The sequence below is a fragment of the Muscardinus avellanarius genome, assembly GCF_963383645.1.
Source record: "Muscardinus avellanarius genome assembly, chromosome: 18".
Taxonomy (NCBI): Eukaryota; Metazoa; Chordata; class Mammalia; order Rodentia; family Gliridae; genus Muscardinus; species Muscardinus avellanarius.
In genome coordinates, this window is record NC_137804.1 from 44,008,055 (window position 1) to 44,018,616 (window position 10,562).

General features: G+C 60.6%; 1 protein-coding gene across 4 annotated transcripts in view; it reads left to right on the top strand.

Moving 5' to 3' along the window:
• Nucleotides 1-10,118, top strand: part of EVI5L (ecotropic viral integration site 5 like) — a gene marked incomplete at both ends in the record, with an annotated part of 28,666 nt that extends 18,548 nt beyond the window's left edge. The window contains 10 exons of one of the 4 annotated variants that reach the window (XM_080715052.1): nt 3,952-4,005; nt 5,482-5,514; nt 6,315-6,455; nt 6,653-6,781; nt 8,780-9,004; nt 9,076-9,231; nt 9,302-9,448; nt 9,516-9,611; nt 9,682-9,777; nt 9,846-10,118. In XM_080715052.1, coding sequence (XP_080571178.1) covers nt 3,952-4,005; nt 5,482-5,514; nt 6,315-6,455; nt 6,653-6,781; nt 8,780-9,004; nt 9,076-9,231; nt 9,302-9,448; nt 9,516-9,611; nt 9,682-9,777; nt 9,846-10,118 — 1,350 coding nt within the window. Of the gene's footprint in view, nt 1-3,951; nt 4,006-5,481; nt 5,515-6,314; nt 6,462-6,652; nt 6,782-8,779; nt 9,005-9,075; nt 9,232-9,301; nt 9,449-9,515; nt 9,612-9,681; nt 9,778-9,845 lie in introns of all 4 variants that reach the window. The other 3 variants (XM_080715053.1, XM_080715054.1, XM_080715055.1) reach the window with 3 other exon arrangements.
• Nucleotides 10,119-10,562: the final 444 nt, after the last annotated feature.

A 10,562-nucleotide genomic window follows, 5' to 3' on the forward strand; every position in this document is an offset into this window, starting at 1 on the left:
ATGATTGTAGTTATTCACTCGGGCAGCTACTGAGCCCTGCTCTGTGCTGGTTTCCAGCTGAGAACCAGGCCCTCTAGCCTGGCGCTGAGGACAGATCCCCACAGACTGGCTGAGCCTGAAGTCCAACAGGTCTGGGGTCAAAGCCCTGCCCCACAGGGATCCGCTGTGCAGCCTGGCAGGGGAATCTGCACCTCTGAGCCTCGGCCCATCTGCAAAGTGGGGATGCCTGCTGTGCTGCTCCAGCTGTGACCACCACAGCACCTGCCTCCTGCAGAAAGGCAGGGCAGAGCCAGGCCCGGCACCTCTGCCAGCACCTGGCCCTGGCCTGCTCGCTGGCCTCCTTGTGCCCGAGCAGGCCCCTTGTGCAGTCCCAATGCATACATCGGTCTCGCTCACAGAGGGGCTGCCCCAGCTGCAGGCAAGGATGCCCCGACCCAGGCCACGTGCCGCCCTGGAAGTCTCTCGAGAGGAGCCTGAGAGCCCGGAGGCGCGAGGGCCAGACGGGTGCCTTCTCGCATAGCCCTGCCTGGTGCTCTCAACTTTATCCTGCTTCAAACCCTCCCCGGGTGGTGGGCGTCTTAATAACTTAAGGCCTGATGACAGACGCAGGCGCCTGCCTTTGACAGAAGAGTTTATTAGAGGAGGAAGGCCCGGCAGACGGGCGCGCTCAGCAGCCCAGGGCCGGTGGGAAGCGAGTGCGGAGACCACGCTCTGGCGTGCTTCTGCGGGAAGGAAGGAGAGGGGCAGGCGGGGCGGGCGAGCTGAGGCTGCAGGCCGGCAGTTGGGTTTCCGCGCTCTGGCCTGCAGGGGGAGCCCAGCCCTGGGCAACACTGGCTTCACGCCTGAGCTTTAGGGAAAGGAAGCCGTTTGGGATTGCGGTGCTGGACTAGGTGGTTGGTATATGAAAGGTTCACCCTACTATCTAGGAAGAGCTAGTCCTAGGAGAGGGGAGAATTCCCAGAGTTAGCAACACCCAGTGTATCGAAGCATCATAAAATACCAAAAACAACTAAAGGTGTGATCCATGACTGGTGAGCGGCCACCGTCCCCAGAGGGCAGGCGGCGGCTGTGTGCTGGTCAGGCGTGTCCAGTGCCCAGTCGCTTTGCTTGACGCAGGCAGGTTGAGCCGGAGAGAGCAGGGCCGTCCAGGCGGGGGCGTCGGGGTCCTCACCCTGCGCCAAGCCAGCTGTGACCCGGCCCTGCCGGCGGCGTCCCTCCCGCGACACAGGCCGGTGACCACCGCGTCCACATCAGGGCCGCATTCGCTTCCGGGGATGTTCTGGGTGTTTCCATTGCTGTGTCTTCCTGAAGCACCCAGGACACGCGCTCTGGCGCTTGCTCACGTGTGGTCCAAAGCCTTTCTTCATGACCAGGATGCGGGGGAGCCATACACAGCGTGTGTCGATGTCCCGCTTCCCAGAGGGTTGCAAGAGAACCTGGAACTCCCGGCATCTGCCTCAAAGCCGAGAGCTCAGGATGCAAGGTGAAAGCAGGGGCGCGCCCGGGCCTGGGCTGAAGGAGCCTGCGTCAGCCCGCGGCCACAGGCTTTTTTTTTTTTAAAACCAGAGGCATTCTACCTCCGAGCTGCACCCCCAGCCATATTTTTTATTCTTTATTTTGAAACAGAGTCTCACTGAGTTGCAGAGGACTTCACTAAGTAGCTGAGGCTGGCTGCAAACTGCAGTCCCCCGTTTCAGCCTCCCTACCGAATGCTGGGATTTCAAGTGTGCGCCACCATGCCCCGGTATCCGAATCTTTTTTCTTTTTTTCTTCTTTCCTTCTTCTATTTTTTTTTTTTTTTTTTTTTTTTTTTTGGTGGTACTGGGGGTAGAACCCAGGGGCTTTTTTCTTCCTCTGGGTTATATTCCCAGACCTATTTTTTATATTTTATTTGGAAACAGGGTCTCACTAAGTTGCTGAGAGCCTCACTAAGTAGCTGAGGCTGGCCTAGAACCTGTGTGATCCTCCTGTCTCAGCCTCCCAAGTACTGGGATCACAGGTGTGTGCCACCACACCTGGCTGAGGCCCTCAATCTAACATGGGCTTGTCCAGACATTTTTTTTTTTTTTTAGTACTAGGGGGCACTCTACCACTGAGTTCCACCCCGGTTCTCTTAATTTTTTGCTTTGAGACAGGACCTTGCTAAATCGTTCAAGCTGGCCTTGAACCAGCCATCTTCCTGTCTCGGCCTCCTAAGTCGCTGGGATTGTAGGCATGTGCCACCGTGTCTGCCTGTCCTCAAGAACTTATCCCAGGGGCTGGGGGCAAAGCAGAGGGCGGTGAAATTGGCTGATGGCAGCTTCCCCAAAATAAACAGGGCTTTGTCCATGACAGACCCAAGCATGGCAGGAACCAGACTTTTGGGAGGGTTCTGGGTGCTGAGTGCCCCACGTGTGCCGTGCGTGGCCTGGGGATGGCACCAGGGAGGTGCCGCTACCTCTTTGTATTTAATTTTTATTATTTATTTATTAATTTTCAATTTTGTGGTACTGAGATTGAACCTCTGCGCTGCCCCCAGCCCTATTTTTTATTTTACTTGGAAACAGGATCTTGCTACATTGATGAGAGTTGCTGAGACTGGTCTTGAGCCGGTGATCCTCTTGTCTCAGCCAGATTTATTTATTAACTATTTATTATTTGTTTATTTATTTATTATCTATTTATTTTGTTGTACTGAGGACTGAAACCAGGGGCAGTCTACTATGAGCTCTACTCCCAGCCCTATTTCTTTTTTTTTTTATTCAAGTTTTTAATAATAAATTGCCCCAGTAGAAGCTTTTCAAAGGCAATGATATATATCAATAAATAATACTTAAATTGAGTTCCTGAGAAAGAGCCTACCGCACGGAAGTATGTTAGAACTCCCAGCCTGATTTCTTTATTTTTATTTTGAAACAGGGTCTCACTATGTTGCGGAGACTGGCCTTGAACCTGTGACCCTCCTGTCTCAGCCTGTTGAGTACTAGGAGTCTAGGCATGTGGCACCATGCCCAGCTTAAATGTTTTTTGTTAATTCTCTCATTCCTGGGGGTCAAACCCCAGGGCCTCTTGCTTAGTAGCCAAGTATTCTACTACTGAGCTACATCCCCAACCCCTTAAAAAAAATTGTTTGGTACTGGGTATTAAACCCCAGGGCAGCCGGGCGTGGTGGCGCACACTTGTCATTCCAGCATTTGGGAAGCTGAGACTGGAGGATCGCGGTTCGCGGACAGCCTCAGTTACTTAGCGAGGCCCTCTGCAACTCAGTGAGACCCGGTTTCAAAATAAAGAATAAAAAATTGGGCAGGGGGTGTAGCTCGGAGGTCAAATGCCCCTGGGTTCCATCCCCGGACCCGCAAAAAACAAACAAACAAACAAACAAACAAACAAAAACAAAAAACCAGGGCAGTCTGCCTCTGAACTATATTCCCAGTCCCTTTTTATATTTTATTTTGAAACAGGCTCTCACTAAGTTTCTGAAGATCTTGCTAAATTGCTGACATTGGCCTCCAACCAACCATCTTCCTTTCCCAGCCTCCCAAGTACTAGCTTTACAAGTGCAGGCCACCACACTTCTACACTTTGGTTTTTTTTTTTTTTTTTTGGTGGTACTGGGGTTCCTGGAAGCCCTTCTACCTCCGGGCTCCACTCCCAGACCTATTTTATATATTTGAAACAGGGTCTCTTACGCCAGCGCGGCTGGCTTCGAACCTGCGCGATCCTCCTGTCTCCGCCTCCCAAGCGCGGGGATGACAAGCGTGCGCCACCATGCCCGGCTCAACACTTTGTTTTTTTTAATGCCACGCTGAACAGGAATGGGCTCTGCTTTTGAAATCGCTGACCCAAAGCATAAAGGCTTTGAGTCCACCCTGCTTGGAGGTGGCCTGCCCCAAGGAAACTCACCTTGACCTGGCAGTGGGCACAGGTGTGGGCACAGGCTGGCACTGATCTGCTCTCCCTCCTCCTCTGCAGAGGCTCCGGACAGAGAACCGGCTTCTGAAACAGCGGATTGAGACCCTGGAGAAGGTGAGCAGTGTGGACACCGGCGAGGAGCGCCCGTCCTCCAGGTCCGGCTCCCAGAAGCGTGGCTGAGCCCCGACACGCTGAGATGTGGGCTGCGCGCTAACTGGGGCCCTGGGAGATCCACCTGGATCCTGACTCATATGATTAACCCTAAGGTCGGAGCTGTGTTTCAACCCAGCGGACGCTCGGAGAGCCTGGGGCTCTGGTGGGGAGGGGAGCAGAAAGGCAGGGAGCCTGCCATGGGCCACAGGGCACCCGCCCTACACTCGGAAGTCTCGCCTTTGAAAGAAAGGAAGGAAAGGAGAAGAAATGCAGAAGGGGAACATGCCTGCGATGGGAAGCCATGGCTTTGGCCCTGGGCCTCGACAGGTTAAGATGGGTCCTAGCCAGGTGCAGGGCACACACCTGTAATCCTTGTAAATGGGAGGCTGAGGCAGGGGATCGCAGGTTCCAGACCAGCCTCAGCTACTTAGTGAGGCCCTCAGCAACTTAGTGGGACCCTATTTGAAAACTAAAAAATACAGCCGGGCGTGGTGGTGCACGCCTGTAATCCTAGCATTTGGGAGACTGAGACAGGAGGATTGCAGGTTCGAGGACAGCCTCAGCTACTTAGTGAGGCCTCTGCAACTTAGTGAGAACTATTTCGAAATAAAGAATAAAAAATAGGGCTGGGGGCCGGGCGTGGTGGCGCATGCTTGTAATCCCCGCGCTTGGGAGGCAGAGACAGGAGGATCACAGTTCACAGACAGCCTCAGCTACTTAGTGAGACCCTCCACAATTTAGTGAGACCCTGTTTCAAAATAAATAATAAAAAATAGGACAGGAATGTACCTCGGAGGTCTAATGCCCCTGGGTTCCATCCCCAGTTCCGAAAAAAAAAAAAAATAGGGCTGGGGGTGCAGCTCAAATGTAGAATGCCCCTGGGTTCAATCCCCAGTACTGGGAAAAAAAAAAACACCCTAAAAATAAAAAGGCTGGGAGTGTAGCTCAGAGGTATCATGTCCCTGGATCCAATCCCCAGTGCCTAACAGAAACAGCTGGGGTGGGGCTGGCAGCCGAGGCCAGCCGTAGGCTCTGCTCTTCCCGTCCTCTGTGACCTGGGACCAGGTGGCCCGGGCAGGACGTTCATGCTCCTGCTCCCAAGTCTCCATGCTTGCTGTTCCTCGAAATGAAAGCCAACTTCCAGTCCCAGCCCCCTCCGTTGGGCTCCCCCAACCCACAGGGCCCAGCATTCCTGGCACTGGTTCCGGTGGGCCGAGCCGCGCCCGGCTGCCTGGCCACCGCTCCGGAGCTCCGCTCTGGCCCTCCTCGCCCCCTGCTGGTTCTCTGGCCTTCACTCCTGTCTCCCTGCTTCTAGAGGTAGTCCACTGCCTTAGTGACGAGTGGTTCTTGTCTGTCTCTCCGTCTTCTGTCCCTGTGCCTTCCGCTCTGCCTCCTCCCCCTGTGGTTGGGACCCCCCCGCCCGCCCGCCCGCCGTAGGAGAGCGCTGCTCTGGCTGATAGGTTAATCCAGGTACTGTAGCTCTTCACCCCGCTCCTCTGCCCCTCCCGTCCCCGTCCCGCACATGACGGCCATAACCATCTCTTCCTGGCTGCTGGCATTCCGGGAGCAGGGGCAGGCCTGGCGGTGCATGGGGGACGCGGGGGTCCAATTCCAGGAGACAGGCTCTCCTGGGAAGGGGCACGCACAGTGGAGAGAGCGGTGAGTGTGTGGAGGCCATGCCTGCGAGTTTGGGCGTGAACTCACACACACGAGGCCCCGAGTCCTCCTACCCCAGGAGACATGGCGGGCCCTGAGGACAGAGCAGCTGCGGCCTGGGCATGCGGCCTGGGCTCACACCCCTCCCTGGCCCGCCTTCCTCTGCACCCGCCTGCCAAGCCTGCCGCGCTCTCACCCACCTGCTTCCGCTGCTCACCTCCAATGGCTTGATCTGGAAGCTTCTGCACGCCCCTGGTGGCTCCGAGCCTGGAATGGGGGCCCAGATGGGGTGGGGGTAGTATGAGGTGTGTGGGCGGGGTCTTAGCCCACCTCAGCCCAGAGGAAGTGGCCTGCTCAGGGGAGCTGAGTCCCGAGCCGCCGGGCTGACGTCCCCAGGCGGCCTCAGCGCAGACCCCAGCGCGGTGCGGGCAGAGGTGGCCCGACAAGGACTTGCCTCCCTCAGCTGGGGTGAAGGGCCATAGCCGGAATCGGCGGGGCGGGAGGAGCCCAGCGGGCTGCTCCAGGCTCCTGCAGGCCCAGGCGCTCTGCCCCCTCTGCCCCCCGGGGGCCTCCTGGGCTGAGGCAGGTGACCGACCCATCCTCACTGTGCTCAGGGGCAGGTGACGCGGGCACAGGAGGCTGAGGAGAACTACGTCATCAAGCGGGAGCTGGCGGTGGTGCGGCAGCAGTGCAGCTCGGCCGCCGAGGACCTGCAGAAGGCGCAGAGCACCATCCGGCGACTGCAGGAGCAGCAGGTGCGCGTGGCCACGACCCCTCCCCGCCTGGGCCCCCTCAGGACATCTGGCTGCCACTTGCCAGCGTGGCTGCAGGCGGGGGCGCCGCGGTGCGGGCACGGGGGTCCAGGCCAGGATGCCCCACCCAGCCCGTCTCCCCGCGCACATGCTCGGTGCCCCCGGCCTCAGCTGGGGCGCGACACAGCCTCTGCCCCCAGGAGAACCCGCGCCTCACCGAGGACTTCGTGTCCCACCTGGAGACGGAGCTGGAGCAGTCGCGGCTGCGGGAGACGGAGACGCTGGGGGCGCTGCGGGAGATGCAAGACAAGGTTCTGGACATGGAGAAGGTGTGGTCCGGCAGGGTGGTGCTGGGGGCCCTGGGGAAGGGTCCAAGGAAGCTCTGGAGGTTCAGACGGGCAGCCAGGCGATTCCCCCACCGCACCCCGTTGGGTCCTTAGGGAGGTGGCCTCTGCCTGGCGCTTCTGCACCCCGGGCCTCCTGGCCCACTGGGCACCTGCCCTCTGCCTTGATCCCCACGGGAGGGTCTAAGTGTGAGCCTCCAATCCTGGGAGTGCACACACAGGACACACCCTACTGCGTGCACGACTGCAGGGCTGCCTCCACGCAGGGCAGGCCCAGCGGCCTCTGGAGTGTCACAGTGTGGCAGCTTCCCAGAGCAGCCTGGATAGCAGGCGCCAAGTGTGTCTCCTCCAGGCTTTGGGTTCTGGGATGGAGGAGGCGCAGGGAGGAAGGCCAGGCCTGGCGAGCTGCCCATGCCCCACTTCCACGGACAACAGACTGCCCTGCATGCATCCCGGGGGGACACCAGGCCTCGGGGTCCCCTCTTCTGTTTCCCAGAGGCTGCCAGAGGAAGGGGAGCCCCAGGGCCACTCGCACACCGCAGGAGGTGCGCCCACCCTGGCCTGCACTGGCGGGCCCAGCTCTGCCCCATCACTGTCTTGGCCAGAGCTGGGCTTCCCTCCCAACCCGGAGACCCCGCAAGCACCAGATCCAGGACTCCACCCGGAGGCTGCAGCGCAGACCCCTTCCTGTGGAGCCCTGAGCCCTGGGTGCTACGGCGGAATCTAGGCTGGTGCTTCCCGGGAGAGGGCCTGCCCTCTGGAGAGCGGGGCGTTGCCACCCAGCCTTCTGGGCTCTGCTGCGGTGGACCTCAGGCTCCAGAGTGAGCAGGCACCTGCCCTCGTCCCTAGCTCCTCCTGGTGTTCCCTGCAGTAATATATATATATATATATATATATATATATATATATATATATACACACACACACACACACACACACACACATATACACACACACACACTATATATATATATATATATATATAGTGTGTGTGTGTGTGTGTGTGTGTGTTACTGGAGTTCCTGAAAACCCTTCTACCTCTGGGCTACACTACCAGACCTATTTTATACTTTTTTATTTGGAAACAGGGTCTCTTAAGCCAGCAAAGCTGGCTTTGAACCTGCAAGATCCTCCTGTCTCCGCCTCCCAAGCGCGGCTATTACAAGCGTGCGCCACCACGCCCGGCCCCTGCAGTAATATTTAAGGAGGCCTCACAGTTATGGGGGCCGCCCCAGGATGGCCACATAAGAAAGCAGGTGTTGTTCTACCCCCACCTTAGGGATTAAGATCCCTGGCCACGGCTACTGAACAGGGCTGCTCCCCTGCCCGCTTCCTGGGCGCCCTCTGGTCCAGGGTGCTGCCCCCCTTCCCCAGAGCTCCCTGGCAGTGCAGGCCTGGAATCCCAGTGTTTGGGGGTGTGAGGCAGGAGGATCACAGTTTTGAGGCCAGCCTCAGCAACTTATGCTGTGTTTCAAAATCTAAAAAGGGCTGAGAGCAGGCGTGAGTACACACTTGTAACCCCATGCTTGGGAGGCTGAGACAGGAGGACCCCAGGTCAGGGGACGGCCTCAGCTACTTACTGAGGCCTGCAGCAACTCAGTGAGCCCCTCTTTGAAAATACAGAATAAAAAATAGGACTGAGGGTGTGGCTTGGAGGCAGATGTCCCTGGGCTCAATCCCCAGAGCCACAAGAAAATTAAAAAGGCGTCCCGGGAAGCCGGGTGTGGTGACACACGCTTGTAAGCCCTGTCCTTGGGAGGCTGGGACAGGAGGATCCCAGGCTGGCAGCCAGGCTCAGCTACTTAATGGGCCCTCCACAACTTAGTGAGGCCTTGTTTCAAAATAAAGAATAAAAAGAAGGGCTGGGGATGTGGCTCGGAGGTAGAATGCCCCTGGGTTCAGAACCAGGACTTATGAAAAAAAGAAAGAAAGAAAGAAAAAACCAGGAGGTAGAATAGCACCCTTGGACCCAGTGAGAGCCAGCGAGCGCGGCTGCGAGGCGGCGCTGCGGCCGGGCCTCACGGCCTGGGGCCTCACGGCCGGGGGCCTCACGCTCTCGCCCTCCAGAGGAACAGCTCGTTGCCGGATGAGAACAACGTGGCCCGGCTGCAGGAGGAGCTGAAGGCGCTCAAGGTGCGCGAGGGCGAGGCGGTGGCCTCGGCGCGGGAGCTGAAGCTGCAGCTGCAGGAGCTCTCGGACACCTGGCAGGTGAGCCCGGGCGGCCGGGCGCGCTCGGGGCGGCGCGCCGGCGCAGATCGCGGACCCCCTCCCGCCCCCAGGCCCATCTGTCCCGCGGCGGCCGCTGGAAGGAGTCCCCGCGGAAGCTGATCCTGGGCGAGCTGCAGGACGAGCTGATGAGCGTGCGCCTGCGCGAGGCCCAGGCGCTGGCGGAGGGCCGCGAGCTGCGGCAGCGCGTGGTGGAGCTGGAGACCCAGGTGCGCGGCGGGGAGGCGGGCGGGGCCGGGCGGGCGGCGGCGGGCGGTGACCGCGGGCTCCCTCCCGCAGGACCACATCCACCGCAACCTGCTGAACCGCGTGGAGGCGGAGCGCGCCGCGCTGCAGGAGAAGCTGCAGTACCTGGGGGCGCAGAACAAGGGGCTGCAGACGCAGCTCAGCGAGAGCCGCCGCAAGCAGGCCGAGGCCGAGTGCAAGGTGCGCCCCGCCCCGCGCCCCGCGCCCCGCGCCCCGCGCGCCCTCACCGCCCTCTCCCCCGCCGCAGAGCAAGGAGGAGGTGATGGCCGTGCGCCTGCGGGAGGCGGACAGCATGGCGGCGGTGGCCGAGCTGCGGCAGCGCATCGCCGAGCTGGAGATCCAGGTGAGCGGCGGCGGGCTGGGGCCGGGCGGCGGGCCGGCCCGCGCTGAGCGCCTGCCCGCCCGGCCCGCAGAGGGAAGAGGGCCGCATCCAGGGCCAGCTGAACCACTCGGACTCGTCGCAGTACGTCCGCGAGCTCAAGGACCAGATCGAGGAGCTGAAGGCCGAGGTGAGCGCGCGGGCGGGCGGGGCGGGCGGGGCGGCGCGGCCTGGCCTGCAGCGCGCCGGTCCCTCCAGGTGCGGCTGCTGAAGGGCCCGCCGCCCTTCGAGGACCCGCTGGCCTTCGACGGGCTGAGCCTGGCGCGCAACCTGGACGAGGACTCGCTGCCGTCGTCGGACGAGGAGCTGCTGGGCGTGGGCGCCGCGCTGCAGGACGCGCTGTACCCGCTGTCCCCGCGCGACGCGCGCTTCTTCCGCCGGCTGGAGCCGCCGGCCAAGGACAGCGAGGGCAGCTCCGACAGCGACGCCGACGAGCTGGCCGCCACCTACGGCCAGGGCCTGGACAACTGAGGCCCGGCCGGGCGCGGGGCCAGTCGCGGCCCGAAGGAGCTCGGCGGCGGTGGCCGCGCCCACGCTGAGGACCAGGCCACCAGGCGGCCGCAGGGGCAGGCTGTGCGGCCCCAGCAGTGTTTACCCATCTTGGGCGTACCCCTCGCCGGTTTCTGGGGTGCCTGGGCCAGGATCTGGAAGATCTGCCCCCAAGTGGCCGGAGGACACACAGGTGCAGCACTGGGCTCTGGGCAGCCCGGGGGTGCGGGATGGCCGCTGGGGACGGGTGGCCAGGTGGGGCCCTCCTGCCCGGTGCAGGCCCTGCGGCCCTGCAGCAGAAGCCAAAGTCCCACCCGGGGCCTCCAGGAGCCAGCTGTGGCCTGGGCAGCGTGCCCTGCCCCTGGCCGCAGAGTCCTGTCTCCCCAGCACCCGCTCTCCTGGGAGATGCGCAGGAGGGCACCCTCT